The 16,133-nt window shown below is 32.3% G+C and overlaps 2 protein-coding genes across 3 annotated transcripts; one reads left to right on the top strand and one right to left on the bottom strand.

Annotated features, from left to right (window-relative positions):
* Window positions 1–507: 507 nt before the first annotated feature.
* mRpL35 (mitochondrial ribosomal protein L35) lies at window positions 508–1,209 on the bottom strand. The gene is made up of 2 exons (XM_090115533.1): window positions 1,183–1,209; window positions 508–1,066 (listed from the first exon to the last, which is right to left on the bottom strand). Exons 1-2 carry the CDS (start codon window positions 1,202–1,204, stop codon window positions 555–557), a joined length of 534 nt encoding a protein of 177 aa, XP_089971659.1. The 5' UTR covers window positions 1,205–1,209; the 3' UTR covers window positions 508–554.
* Window positions 1,210–1,522: 313 nt separating this feature from the next.
* On the top strand, window positions 1,523–15,882 carry LOC149898211 (MICOS complex subunit Mic60-like). Of its 2 annotated transcripts, XM_090115444.1 has the most exons (18): window positions 1,523–1,635; window positions 2,171–2,337; window positions 2,989–3,145; window positions 3,740–3,830; window positions 4,143–4,214; window positions 5,057–5,226; window positions 5,627–5,753; window positions 6,380–6,543; window positions 7,055–7,180; window positions 8,072–8,144; window positions 8,517–8,605; window positions 8,916–9,026; window positions 9,425–9,542; window positions 9,924–10,058; window positions 12,928–13,031; window positions 13,463–13,564; window positions 14,225–14,310; window positions 15,038–15,882. In XM_090115444.1, exons 1-18 carry the CDS (start codon window positions 1,591–1,593, stop codon window positions 15,213–15,215), a joined length of 2,115 nt encoding a protein of 704 aa, XP_089971570.1. In that variant the 5' UTR covers window positions 1,523–1,590; the 3' UTR covers window positions 15,216–15,882. The 2 variants fall into 2 exon arrangements, with proteins under 2 accessions (XP_089971570.1, XP_089971571.1); XM_090115445.1 differs by lacking the exon at window positions 4,143–4,214.
* The last annotated feature ends 251 nt before the right edge of the window (window positions 15,883–16,133 follow it).

Genomic DNA, 16,133 nt, shown 5'->3' with positions numbered 1-16,133 from the left:
CAAGTTAGACAAAATAATTATAGTATTTAAAATGAAACATTTAAAATGTAACTTTATAATGGCATAAAAATATTTTTGTAAACAGATTAACAACATAATATGTATAAATTTAAATTAATAATAAATAATAAAATCTTTATTTACCAAAAAAATTTAAACATTTCATCATTACAGGAGACCCAAACTAGGCTGTTGCATGTATCTTGAGTATTGGTTTGAATTGCAATCTAAAGCATTTTCAACAGACTTGGAGACAAGCAATAAAATTGCAATTAAATCCGAAACACATACACAGAAGAATATGCCAATAGAAACTATTACATAATATTATTATATTCATACTTTTAATTTTATGATTAGTACAATAATAAAACAGAGAAAGAAAAATTATAGATTTGATCCACATAGGTATTAAGTTGTTGTGTTGTAGGTTGTAAGTACATATTATAATATTAGAATAATTAATTAATTCTACTGTAACAAGGGTTAAAATAAGAAGAAGATCCATTACCTATGTAACATTTTATTAAAACTACTGTTTAAAACTTAAGCACTTAATGATTAGCAGGCTTCTTTCTTGTTATATGAAACTCTTCCCTTGTATGGTACGGTGCATAAGGATCTTCAACATAATACTTGGGTTTTTTCCAAAACTTGGTTACCATTTTATCGAGTAGAGTAGATTGTGTAGAGTTACAGAATACATGTTGCCTCAAACGCCTTCTTTGTGCTAAACTTTTCTTCCACATTTTCTTATTTCTTCCAACTTTTGTTCTGATCCATCCGCCCCAATGTAATCTGAAGAATCTTTTTATTGCTGGCTTTACTGTTTTCCGCTTACCCTTCTTCAGGCTAAATTTGGTTACAGTCCTTACTGGGACTGCTTCGATGTTCCTGCATACATCTAAAATTTGCTTGTTGTTCAACAAATGGGTAGTTGGGAGGCTGACATTGGTTAAAGAAGGATTCGTTTTCATAGATAATGTGGAGAAACAGCGATGTTCATTTGGGATAACTCTGGTAGTATTGTATAAAGGATTTGTTAAAGGTCTCAGGCCGCGAAGAACTGGAAATAAAGATAACCTCAATTGTCAAGACATACATAAAATAATAATTAATTATGTAATTCAAGTGAGCACTTGACTAAAGAATAATTATATTACAAATGTAATGAAAAATTACCGGAGAATGTGCGGCGAAACATTTTGAAATAAACGTAGAAATAAATAATCCTTTTAATTACATGAAGATTGAACAATCAAAAGTATAGGTAAAATTCGTCGATTGTCAAATGTCAATTGTCATTAATCCACAGATAAATAATTTACTAAGCATAAAATACAAATACCATACTGATATATAATATAATTATATTTAATTAGAAAAATCTGATAGATTATGATGAAGTAAAGCAGCATGAAAATACCAGAAAATACAATGGAAAATATAAACTTTCTTGTATTTTATTCTGTATACAACATAGCTCTATTATTAAGATTTGTCTATAGCTCCCTTTTAGGCACTTCACTCTATTGTCTACGATGATCTCTAGGTTTTGACAGCCCGAGTGGAAAATATTCACTGCCGAAAATGTATAGATTTACAAATCAAATAGCAAATCCCAGCTTAGTTTTGGTATGTATTACGGTATTACTTTGAATATAAAAATTTTCATGTCCAAGCTATTACTCCTTATGCGTCAAAACTCTATTAAATTTTTGCGAAAGTGGCTTTTCAAATAGATACCAATAACAACAAATAAATACACGATGAAGATGTGTTCTACGGCTATTTTGTTAATAAAGTCTCCTTCTATCCACCAATAAATTTTTATGTTAATTAGTCTTGTTATTGTTGTATTACATAACATAACATAACCATAGATTATACTCAACTAATCTAACCTTAAACTTGGTAACGTAATCATCAAAATTATCAGCTGTAAACATAAACTTATACATGCAATATGTACCTTACCCATTCATCTATTATACCTATCAATTAATAAAAGTCTGTTAAAAAATACAAGCAATTTTACTGCATTATTAATAATTATCTAAACAAGTCTGTACAAAACAATGTTCAAAATACAAATGTTAACAAAACTTTTATATCAAGAAATTAGGTTTATTTGAATTTGTTCATTGAATTTTTTGCACCTTTTTTTAAGGTCAGAAAACAAATTGGCGATGGATCATGTTCAGCTCTTATAGTAATGAGATCACCCCAGCGGCGACATGCGTCAGATTCTGGCAAGCAGGCCCCAAAATCCCGAAAGTTACTATGGGGCACCCTCGGTGCTACACTCCTCACTGGTTCAGCTGTGGTTTACGCCAAGTAAGCTATACTTATTTATATAAATAATACTAGTGGTCCGCCCCGGCTTCGCCCGTGGTACCTACATGTTTAAACTATCCTATCTCTCAAGTTGGATCGAACTGCACATGGTGTGCGAATTTTATTATAATCGGTTAAGTGGTTTAGGACTCCATTGAGGACAAACATTGTGACACGAGATTTATATATTATACTAGCGGTCCGCCCCGGATTCGCCCGTGGTACATATTTACGTTTTCTCTACATAAGAACCATCCTCGTTCTTCAAGGCATATAATAAAAAAATAACTATCGAAATCGGTTCAGCCGTTCTCGAGTTATGCGCTTACCAACACATTTTGCGATTCATTTTTATATATAAGAAGATTAGGTAGATAATGTGTTGATTTAGGTATATGGTGCATATTGAACGTTCTATAAGTGAAAGTTAACATTGAAGAAACAAATAACTGATTAGAAATTAGTATTAATGTTTACATTTATTTAATTTAGTAAAAATGTGCATTAAAATGTATATTAATTTTTCCTACTTGTAATGATGAGTTAACGGAAAAAAATTAAAATCATCATTTCTTCATGTTTCCAACAATCTTGTGTTTATTTTAAAAATAATGCCTTGTATTTAAACCATATTTTTACTTTAAATTTCAGAAACAGCCCAGAAGCGAGAAACTGGTTAGAATCAAACGCCCCCTGGGCTAACGATCTAGTGGCACTTGTGTACCAGGAGAACACAACATATTGGAAGTCCACAGTTAACCAGTTCAATAAAGCCACCACTACAGTGTCTAACTTCTTGTTTGGAAAGGTTTGTGAAATATTATTTTTGTTTTTTAAGCCTTTAAGGGCGGCCGTACACGGGCAGCTCGAGCAGTTAACGACTGAGTGACATACACGGACTGCTCGAGTCATTGTTGGTTGACTGCTCAAGCTATTGCTACCAACCGCGCGTTTAACGGCTTGAAGCTGTCTTGACTGCTCGAGCAGTCATGTGTATAGCAGTAAATGAATATCTTTAGTTCACCGCGCGGTTGCGTCAGAAGTCAGTCACAACTGCTTGAAGCAGCCGTGTATGGCCGCTCTATAGAGTGGTTAAACTGTAATTTTTATGTTTAAAGACTAAAAAATATTTTAATATTTTCTATATTGTTAAAGCAACCTACTTATATGATATATTTGAGAGTGCTTTCTTAATTGGAAGCTGTGCTTCAATGAAATATTTTATTGCTTTGCAAATAGAATCCCAACATCAGTAGATTGTTGCAAATTTTTTTAAATTTCATTTCATTCTTTTGCTTTTTAACCAAGTTTTAACTCTGAAATCTGACATTTATTTTATGTTTGTTCTTTTTTATGAACTTAAAGAGGGTATAATATTGATTTATTGTTAAAACAATTGCAGGAAGGAGTATCGCCTATGGATTTCAAACAGCGATCTCAACAAGACCTCGAAGCTGATGCAAAGAAGGCTTTTTCAAAGAAGTCATATGAACGTAAGCACAATGTATTGGAAATATATTTTCTAAAACATTGACCCAATGGATTATACCTTAGAACATTAACAGTGAAGCCATATTATATGAAATACTTTGTCGTATATTCATTTTGTAGATTAACATAAAATATTTCAGCTTTATGTTTGGCCAAGATAATAAACTTTTAATGCCTTAAAATCTACCTTTCATGTTCTAAATATAGCTGTATTTCATATCTTTCCTTATTCCATATAAAAGGTTAATTAAATATTAAAACCAAATCATTAAAACTAACTATCATTGCTAATATCATTCATTGTTATATAACAGTACCGCCAACGAAATTTGAACCATTGTATGTGGAAGAGAAAAAATTGGAGACTCCCGAGGTTGAGACACCAGGTAATTTGTTATCAAATATTCTTCTTATATGTAAGGAAAATATGTATTTAATACATCCAAAGAAAGTTTCTGAACATCATGTCTATAATAAAAAAGTTTACAACAAATCAATGGTTAGGTTATCTAATCATTAATTTTCTTGTATGCTATTGTTTGTGAAATAATGTTTCTATATTGCTTGTCTATATCGACTAAAAGTTTGAAAAAATTAAGTAACTAGCAGATTGTAAAGATTTGTAAGTATACATTAATGGATTCTTTCTCAACATTTATGTGAACATCTATTTTGAATGGTGCTAGTTGGCTGCAAGTGCAACAACATAGTACAGTAGAATCCTTTTATTATGACTCCGCATATATTGACCAACCGCTTATTATGACATATTACACAGCAAGTTTTGGTTTTCATATAAAATTCTCTACAAAAATTCGGATAAAATGACTTTGTTTATAGTGACATGTCGTTTATTATGGCCAATTTTTTTTTAATAAATTGTCCGGTTATAGTGACTAAAATGATTTCTAACACTTACGACAGTGTTTGGGAGAATTATGTGATATCCAACCATGTATGGTGTTCACTTTTTTTTGTTATCTGTCTCAATGTGTAGTTATCTCTATTATTTTTCTCTGTATTGAAATAAATACATATTAACAAAAACAGGAGATTGTTTATTTTCTACAAAATGCTTTGTATGACGTCCGCTTAGACGTGTTTGATATTTCCCTTCAGTCATTATAAATGGATTCCACTGTATGATTAAAATAAAACAAACGATCTATAGAAAATGTATTCCTATCCTATTTTAAAATAAACTAACCTTATAACAATTCAATTGCAGCGACTCTCGTACAAACAGACAAGTGCGAACCACACGAACCTCCGCCGATCGTGATCACAAAGGACATGGTTGAGATTGAACACGAAATGCATGAAAACACCAAAATAGCCATCGATAACTATAAGAAGGCTACACAGTGCTGCGCTGATTATAATAAAGCTTTGTATAAGGTAAGGATATAAATTTTGTTTTTTTTTTATAAATTCACAGTTGTTAATTAAAAATTATTGGCAAAACAATTAAAAGACCAAACTATTAGGAGCTCTATTTATCTATGTATCAATTGTTTAAAGAAATCCCTTTGTATGTAATAAATAGCAAGTTAAGAAACTCTGTTTGTTAATCATAAGAATGTTTACTTTTTGTGAACACTTATTATTATAGAATATGTAAATTCATTATGTTATCCATATTTTCTGATATTGCATTCCTTCTCTATGTCTTTCAATGTTTATTCCTCGATTGTTTTTGAATTACAATCATATTAAATTATTATTTCAATTAACATAATAATGTTGAATTTCTTGAATATTAATCATTTGCTAAAACAATATTTAAAACCATTTTCAGGTGGTAGAAGCACCCATAGATGATTTAGATAAGAAGCATTTCACAGCACTACAGGGTGCTCAAAATGAAAGGGACGCTACCATTGAGAAGGCTAAAGAGGCTTCTGCTAAGGCTAGATGCGCTATTGGTATGATTATTATTTGAATTTATTGTTGAAACTATTTGATTTTAACAGTATTCCGGATATTTCGAAAATAAATGTTTTGTTATGTTTATCTTAATATATATAAATCTCGTGTCACAATGTTTGTCCTCAATGGACTCCTAAACCACTTAACCGATTATAATAAAATTCGCACACCAAGTGCAGTTCGATCCAACTTGAGAGATAGGATAGTTTAAACATGTAGGTACCACGGGCGAAGCCGGGGCGGATCGCTAGTTGTTTATAAGTAGTGGTGGACGATTTGAATTTCAATTTAAAAATACATACCTTCACTTCAACTTCTTCACAACAAACGTTCAAACACTTCTTTGAGTTTGAATTGTTAATCATTTTCAAAATTTGTCCGATGCAAAACTATGCCTATGCACTTATTGGGCAGAGTTTTCTAAGTGTATATAATAGACTTGTAATATTACTGCCACGAAATAAGGTGTTCAATGAATAGTTTTGCTCAAACATTTTTTTGAAGACACTTCTTACTTTAGTTACTTACACATACATCAATGATTTTGAAGACACGATAAATAAAGTTTACCATTTCCAAATTAACTAAAAATATCTAAAATAAAATAATTAACCTTTTCCAGAAACCCTAGACCGCATGATAAAGGCTGGTGTACAAGCTCCACCCGAGAGCATAGCGGCAACACAGCGATATATCAAACAGTTTAGATCTGACCTCGGTAATGCGGAAGCTGAATATAAAGAGTGTGTAGAAAAAGCTGTGCTCGGTGATAAGTATTGGAATAAGGTAACTTAAATACCACAAAAAAAAATTGAATGTATTATCGTTACCAATATTATTGATGTGAAAGTCTGTTTGTTTTGCACTCTTTCACAGCGTAACAAAGCGATTTATGTTGTTATTTGTTGTGATAAAATATAGTTCCTCGATGGTGTTATTATTTGCAAAAAACAATAAAACATTAAAAATAAAGTAACAAAGAATAAAAAAATTCGATCACAACACGGGATTCGAACCCGCGCTCTTTGCCAATCCGCGGAGACGCCTGGGCTTTTTTCGGTATTATGTATCTTGCCCCCCACGCCATCTATACCCTAGATATCGGAATTTATCTATTTAAAAATTTCTTAGAAAGTATTTGATAAAAGGATACAAGGACAGGATAAAACGATTAATCAAAGTAGTTTAAATATTTTTATTTTTCATTTATTATAATATACAAATTACGACACTACAAAAATAAATACATATATTGATAGTTTGTAGAATGAAATAATTTAAATCTGTTATATTTCAGGTAGAAGCAGCCCGCCAAGCTTACAAGGAAGAATTGCAAATGCTCTTCCCGGGAATCGACATCACTGCCCGCAAGTTGGAGGTCAAGGGTGATACCGACTTGCTTCTAATGTACACTTTGAAACAGGTATCGTTATAATAGTTATGTAAAATCCATACTAATATTACAAGTCAATAACTGCGTTAAAAACAACCGACTTCAAACTTTCACTTGCTACATTTACAAATACAGACAAAAATGCTCATAAAATAAAAACTACTGGGCCTATCCGAATAAAATTTTTATGGGACCAATTCGACACCATCCCGCATCGAACAAAAAAAGAATCACGTAAATCGGTTCAGAAACCACGGAGTAATCGGTGTACATACATAAAAAAAAAAAAAAAAAAAAACATACCGGCCGAATTGATAACCTCCTCCTTTTTTTTGAAGTCGGTTAATAAATGCGAAAGTAACTCTGTCTGTCTGTCTGTTACTCAATCAGGCCTAAACTACTGAACCAATTTGCATGAAATTTGGTATGGAGATATTTTGATACCCGAGAAAGGACATAGGCTACCTTTTATTGCGAAATATGTACCACGGGCGAAGCCGGGGCGGTCCTCTAGTGTGAAATAAATGTAGTTTAAAAGACTAAAAAATAAAATTACTTTATTGTCACCGATCCTTGATAGGACAAAGATTGAATTAATCCATTTGAAGTGGGTCAAAATTGATTATGAAGGAGTGGGTTTCATACATACACTAGCTTTCCGCCCGCGGCTTCGCCCGCGTTTTCAAAGAAAAACCCGTTCCCGTGGGATTTCCGGGATAAAACCTATCCTATGTGTTAATCCAAGCTACCCTCTATATGTATGCTTAATTTCATTGTAATCGGTTCAGTAGTATTCGCGTGAAAGAGTAACAACTTTATAATAGTAGTAGGATGTACAGCCTTATAGTTATAGTTATTGATTAACATACTTTTTTTGAATACTAACCTCTTTTCATTTACTATATTGTGTTTCTATTTCAGGTGCAATATCTACAAAACGAAATAGCCGAGTTACAAACTTTGAGAGATCTTAAAATTAACAGAGCTATTGAATGTGAGTTACCTTTTATATTTATTTTAATGATTTTAAATTAGATATTCAAATCAGAATTTGTTTTTAGCTGTATGTGCAATATCAATTTTTTATACTTACTTTCAAATTCAAAATTCAAATTCAAATTTCTTTATTTCAATTTTTAATAAATTTATTAATTAATTATTAATTAATTCAAAGATCCAATTATAAAACTCATTTCTAAAGCCTGAGTTATATTATGTTTAACACGTATTTCTTGATCTTACTTTAAAAATTACACAATAGCACAAAAATGAAAAAATATCTATAAAATAAAGAAAAAAGGGAACTACATGTTTTTACATTTTTCTATTACAATTTACAAATTGTCTTACATTTAAATTTTTTCAGGTCACGATGAAAAGGCTATTATAGAAGCGAAAGTGGAAGACATGATTAAACGGGAACGATTAGAGAAGGAAAAACAGTTCCAGAAACAGGTATGTGGCTATTTTTTTTACTGATCACTGTGTGTTGCACAAGTTATATTTTTAGAGAAATATTCATTTTTCAAATACAGTGCCTTTGTTATATTATATAGTATATAAAATAGTAAGAAATGAAACTTTCAGATCTCTTCAAGAGAATAGGTAGAAAATAATTTTTAGCTCATGAAAATGTTGTTGCTTTATATGATTATAAAATCAAATAAATCATACATTGAATTTTTCATTTTTGGATATATTTCAATGAAAAACAAACCTTTTTTATCTATTTATTCTTTATCATATCATCATTATTTCTAAACAGAGTTTAGCTATCCAAGCCGAGGCAAACAGGAAATTGAAAGAACAACTAAAGAAACAGTTTGAAATCCAACAAGAAGTTTTGCAGGATCAATTGAACAGGAAAGAGAAGGAGGTATATATATTTTTTTGTTTATTATTTAACTAGCATTCCGCCCGCGGCTTCACCCACTTTGTCTAAAACCTAATAAATTATATACTAAAACCTTCCTCTTGAATCACTCTATCTATTACAAAAAACCGCATCAAAATCCGTTGCGTAGTTTTAAAGATTTAAGCATACAAAGGGACATAGGGACGGAAAAAGCGACTTTGTTTTATACTATGTAGTGATTCGTGTTAAAACAACAACAACAAAGTAAATTTGGTAAATGTAAGAATGTATTTTATACATATCATAGATAAATATTCGTTATTAGTAAATTATAAATATGCATTTTTACCTAATTTTATACATATTTATTATAGTATCTTCTGTGAAAATTAATAGTTAAAATAAATAATTTTCAACAGGTGATGGGTAAATTCAGTCGCTCAGTTTCTGAACAAGTCGAGAAAGAGCGAGTACTTTTCAAGAAGGAATTGGCAGCTATGGCCGGGAAATTGATGGCCATTGAACAGACGCTTAAACGTAAGATAGATTATTATTGAGTTAACTTTTTTTAAGTATAAAGATACTTAAATTTTACAGATGATTGATAATTAATTAAAGTTTATTGGAAATAATGTGTACATTTCTAATGTGTATTTAAACGTTATTGCGTCAGTAATATCTTGTTAAAGCAATGATAAGTTTCCAAAAATATCATAATATTCGATATGCATTTATTCTTAGTTTATTTGGTATCTTTTAACACTATAAATAAGCGGTTAGCGGTGTCGGAGTGGGCGGTAGAACGAACCATCTTTTTTTATAAAAAAAAAAATACATTACAACCTCATCCTTGCAACCTCCTTACAAAAAAAAAGAAACCAAAAGCAAGAAAAAGTTAAAATTCAAATATCGAACTAGAGCGCGCCAAAGCGGAGTCGGAGGCGCGTCGCTCGCAGTCGCTGTGGGCGGCCGCGGAGGCGCTGCACGCGGCCACGCGCCGCCCGCAACCGAATGCTGTGCTGTCGCACGAAATTGCCGCGCTTGAGCGGGCTGGTGAGTTTATTTATTATCTTAATCTTCTTATATATAAAAATGAATCGCAAAATGTGTTGGTAAGCGCATAACTCGAGAACGGCTGAACCGATTTCGATAATTCTTTTTTTATTATATTCCTTGAAGTACGAGGATGGTTCTTATGTAGAGAAAACGTAAATATTATGTACCACGGGCGAAGCCGGGGCGGACCGCTATTATAAAGGCGAAAGTTTGTAAGTATGGATGTATGAATGTTTGTTACTCTTTCACGTAAAAACTACTGAACCGATTACAATGAAATTTAGCACACATATAGAGGGTAACTTGAATTAACACATAGGATAGGTTTTATCCCGGAAATCCCACGGGAACAGGAACAATGCGGGTTTTCCTTTGAAAACGCGGGCGAAGCCGCGGGCGGAAATCTAATGTTCTTATGTTTTTACTATAAACCATTGAGATAATATTACTACGTATGGCCATTTTTTTGCTCTAACTAAGTTTTAAAAATTATTATCTAGTTAGGTACTTACCGATGAAAAGTTATGTTAGTCACTTTTCCGTATTATTTGTGCAATATCGTAACACACACGAAGGCATATTTGATGCGTTTCACTTTAAAAGAAATAAAAAATGAGCGTGCAGTTAAGCCATATGGCTTATGGTGAGCGGAACATAGTGATGTAGGCGGTGTCGTCTCCATATGTATCGGTCAATTAGGGAAAGCTGGCATGTTCACAGTACTCACACTTATGCAATTTCACTTACAGTATGTTCAAAAATAAATGCGACTCTAGTTTCATTTCAGACTTGAATTGTAAAATGGGTGCGTTGTAAATATGTATAAGCAAATATAATTACTTATGAAAGCTCTCATAATTTACCTGTAAAATTATAATTTAAAAGTAAATCAATTTATGAAGTTAATTATTTATTCTAATAATAATCAATTGGATAAAAGTATTAATAATCATTCAATTATCAAATAATAATTAAATTCCTGACTTTGGTCGAGTAAAGATATCTAAGAAATATTATATTTGTAGTAAGTACGTAATACCTACCAATACGCGCTAACAAATATGTGTTACATGTTTATTGTATAATTTTCACACTATTGGTTTTAAACTCAAACTCAAACATTTATACAATTAGACTTCTTCTAGAAGCACTTTTGAATCGTCATAACAGTTTAACAGTTTTAACATTTACCACCAATTCAGATAGCAGTATCTATAGAGAAGAAGAAGAATCTTCATAATCGTAATCTTCTACTTCACTGTAACTTTCATCGCTCGAAGAACTCGATGTTTCGTTGTCGGAATTTCTTAATGTTATTATAAATGAGTCAGTGTAATTATCTACTTTTGGTTCTAATTGAATATATATTTTTTCCTCGTGCTCTCGCGTCTTTCTCCAAACGTCACTAAACATATCCAGACTAATAGCATTTGCTTCCTTTCTAAATAATTCTTACACAGTTTTCAAGTTAAAGTTCACATTTTGTGATGCTACTTTCCCTTTAATTATGCCCCATAGTAACTCTATTGGGTTGAGATCTTTGAGGATTGCATCAAGTAGGTAAAAATTGTGTATAGTTTGGCTTATTTTTTTTAATAATGTGATAACTCTGATTATTAATTAGTTATTTGATTTTTGAAAAAAAAAAATGCCGATTTTAGTCAAAATTTATATTTTTCTAACAAGATCCTTATCATCCAAATTTCCACCTTGGTGAGAAAAATTGACATTTCTAATAAAAATGAACAAAAAATTAAATGATTTTATTAAATACTGTAAAATAGTCTATAATTCTTCCATTTACTGTATCACAAAATTCTTCATAGATTTTTAGATATTCGTACTACACCAATTACATCACCCTGTATTTATAAACAATTGCAAAATATGATACATACATAGGCCGGGAGATACTGACACAAAATTTCGGGTCATTTGTAACAGAATGGCGGTTCTACAGAGGTCTTATTACGCAATGACTCAAAGAAAAATGATGGTCAGAACTCAGAACGCTGGTACCGGCGGACTAGTCGCGTGGGCGTTAGTCGAACTCGTCGGATAAATAGCGAAAGTCAAACGATTTACAAATCGTTTGACTTTTCCGCGGCATGGCGACCATTTGGAATCGTCCGAAAAGTATGGCATGGCAATTTTAGTAAATGGCTGCACGACGATGGTTACCTGTGCAAAAGTGAGCTCGGTACAAATGGTTGAATTGTTTTTTTTTAAATCAACGCATTCACGTCGGTATGGCGGACTGTAAGTCACATCGTAACTGTATGGCATGACACTACCGCCTACATCTTTTTTAAGGGCTATCGGTAAATTCTAAAATTTTTGTGTTACAAATCGTTGGACTTTCGCTATTTATCCGACGAGTGTGACTAACGCCCACGCGACTAGTCCGCCGGTACCAGCGTTCTGACCATCATTTTTCTTTTTGTCATTGCGTACTAAGACCCCTCTAGACCGCCATCCTGTTACAAATGGCCCGAAATTTTGTGTCAGTATCTCCCGGCCTAACATGTGCAATGTGTAAATGTGTTGACGTTCCAGCTCTTCTTAATATACCTGTATATCTCAATGCTATAAACCTTGTTCTGTGAAAGCTAGATGGAAAGCAACAAAAATATTTCCATTATTTATTATATGAATTTATCTCACCTATTTTTTCAATTTGCCATAAATGACGTTAAAACGTGACGACTGTCTTATTTGATTCGCATTTAAGCGGTTTAACCTAATAAAAACTCCTGACTATAGCTAAAATACCGTTTAAATAATTTTGCAATTTATCTACACAATCAAATATATTTTGTGCTTAGTTTAATAATAAAAAAAATCTAATCAAATAACATATTTCCAGGTAAAGACGATAAATTAGTGCAAACGATACTAAAAGGAATCCCCAAGGAGGTTCGGGAGAAGGGAATTGTTACAGAGAAGGCATTGAGGGACAGATTCGATACAGTATGTATTTATTTATAATTAATATTAATTTTAATGTTTAATCTTGTTATTGTTATTTATATTCGGGATAAAGACAAATGAAACAAAGATTCCATTATTATTCCATTAAACTTAAATAATAAATTCAAGAATGGAAGATATTCCATTCTGTATGTATTAAAATGTTATTAATATTATATAGTAAATTAATTTATAACTAACTAGCTTCCGCCCACGACTTTGTACGTGCATCCCCGTTTTTCCCCGTTCCCGCAAGAATTTCGGGAAATCCTTTCTTAGCGGATGCCTACGTCCTAACATCTACCTGCATGCCAAATTTCAGCCCGATACGTCCAGTGGTTTGGGCTGTGCGTTGATAGATCACTATATCAGTCACCTTTGAGTTTTATATATATAGAAGATATAGATTTAATAAATAATTTTGTCTACAGTTAGAAAAGACAGCCTGTCAAGTGGCCTTAGTGGGTCGCGAAGGAGCGAGTTTGCCGGTCTACTTCCTTTCATGGCTGCAGTCGAAATTGCTCTTCCAGAAGGTATATCTTAATATATAATAGATATAAATCTCGTGTCACAATGTTTGTCCTCAATGGCCTCCTTAACCACTTAACCGATTATAATAAAATTCGCGCACCATGTGCAGTTCGATCCAACTTGAGAGATAGGATAGTTTAAACATGAAGGTACCACGGGCGAAGCCTGGCGGACCGCTAGTTATAATATAATTAAACTGTACATATTACTTAGGTTCCCTTACAAAATAGTTATATTAATTACGTACGTACACTTAAACATACACGCACGCACACACATACATTTTAACAAGAAAACAAGATCATATATAGAAACAACTACATATTTGTATGTATCAGCAATATTGTCACGTATTAAATCAATTAAAGCAATCTTGCAATTAATTTAAAACATTCTTGATGTAAAAAAATATCTATCATTATCGAGAAAATAATTTTGCCATTTTTGAAGTGAAAACTTCTTTAGCGGCGTTGAGTACTTTTTCTGTAATGGGTATAAAATCTTAAACTCGCGTCAGGACACGTGACCTGATCGAAAAGCGTAAGACGGATACCATTCCAAAATATCAAAAATGCTCAACGTTAATAATCAAGTTTTCACACTCCCGGAGTGCAGTCCGTCTTTTTTTTCTAATAAAAGTAATATAATTTGTTATTTGACAGTTTGCCGAAATACCCAAAGATGAGTTGGACAATCTTCCCATGGACTTCTCGAAATTGGACACATTCGACATCATTCAAAGGGCGAGGTGAGAATTTTATTGTTTTTTGTAAGAAATAATAATAATTTGAATTTAAAGCTATTGCATAACTTCTATCGCGGGCCTTGAGCGCGGGGACCGAATCCAGAAATTCCGTAACGAAAAAACTTCACGCTCCCCACTCCGACGGGCTCGGAGGTGCATAGCATGCAATAGCTTTACCGCGGCAGTCCCCGAGTGACACACGTCTTTTTTTATGCTGTTTGACATAAAATAGATACAAAATTTAAATAACAGAAAAAATATCGATCACAACTTTTGAGTTATATAATGTTACTTTTTTTGGATACGCCCGAACCATCGTGTTTTTTTTTCATACTGTTTATTTTTATACGTCATAATAATCATCTTTAATATATATAAATCTCGTGATTCTCGTTAAATGTTTGTCCTCAATGGACTCCTAAACCACTGAACCGATTATAATAAAATTCGCACACCATGTGCAGTTCGATCCAACTTGAGAGATAGGATAGTTTAACCCGTTGACCACCGAGCGGCCCGATCGGGCCGAGACACAATAGATTTTTTATTGTGTCTGTGATCCGAGGACTGACGGATTAAACATGTAGGTACCACGGGCGAAGCCGGGGCGGACCGCTAGTAATATTGTTTTTCCCTTTCATTGAATACTGTTGCATTCCTTCCTCCTTTTTTGTATGTTCGATACTAAGTTTTACATATTTTTCTAAATGTTATCTAATGTTTTTTTTAGATACCACATCGACCATGGCGATTTACCATCAGCTTTACGCTACATTAACCTTTTACAAGGCGCTCCCAGAGCAGTTGCAAAGAGTTGGTTAGATTCAGCTCGAGTTCATCTCGAGATCAGACAAGCGGCGGAAGCTGTGATGGCACACGCTTCTGTATCCGGTCTATTGTATCTGTAGGGTTGCCATGTGTAACGAATATTGTTATAAATAAATGTTGCCGTTTAATAATGGAGTTTTTTTGTGATTTTGCCATGTGCAAGTTGAGTATAGTTTTTTCGATTGACAATGTTTTAAATTGGTATATTACTATTTTGTATTTACCTTTGATTGGCAATAATAATATAGTGCTGCCAGGTGTAAATGTGTAAATTCGATACGGAGATTTTCTTATGTAACTGGCAACATTTAGGTTTTATTTAACTAAAATGTTGAAATTGTATTGAAAACTTAGCGGTCTATCGATACTAAAGATTTAAGAAGAACAATAATTATTATTGCTGTCATTTTTTTTGATAATTCTTTTTTTTGTTTTGATAAAATTTAAGCAAACGAAATTCAACCTTATTGTCAAGACAGCATAACACCAAGTTAATAAAATAATTTATTGAAGATTTTATTTTTAGTAGATTTTTAATTTGTAGATATGGGCTTAGTTTCAATTACGGGAAGTGTTTCGACATTTCTCATAATATGATTTGTGTAAAAATAGTAAAATTACGCATTTAAATAGCGGCAAAGTTAAAAGCTTAAAACCTTCATACAACCTGTATGGAACCGAAGTCCTTTATTGTAGTTATTTATGTAAATATGGTATGTATGTAATTAAATTAAAGTATGAGTTCGATTTTTTTGTTTTATTTTACTACCTACTATTTTGTTTAGGAATCCCTACTATATTTACTTATAATGAAATGCGAAAATGTGTTTGTTGGTTTGTCTTTCTTTCGCATCGTAATGATTTTATGATATAATTTTTTGAGTTCGCAACATTTACATAGATAATAATTAATTACATTTCTTAAACAACACCATTAAGTTCCTATCCAAGTATATTTTTCAAACAGAAATAATTAATGTTTTATTCAATTGAGGGGC

Source organism: Colias eurytheme, chromosome 23, assembly GCF_061535395.1.
Source record: "Colias eurytheme isolate Ceu_HAF_F1 chromosome 23, ilColEury1 Martin Lab GWU primary, whole genome shotgun sequence".
NCBI classification, from domain to species: Eukaryota; Metazoa; Arthropoda; class Insecta; order Lepidoptera; family Pieridae; genus Colias; species Colias eurytheme.
The sequence above is the reverse complement of the archived record's forward strand: the minus strand, read 5'-3'. Positions and strand labels throughout refer to the sequence as shown.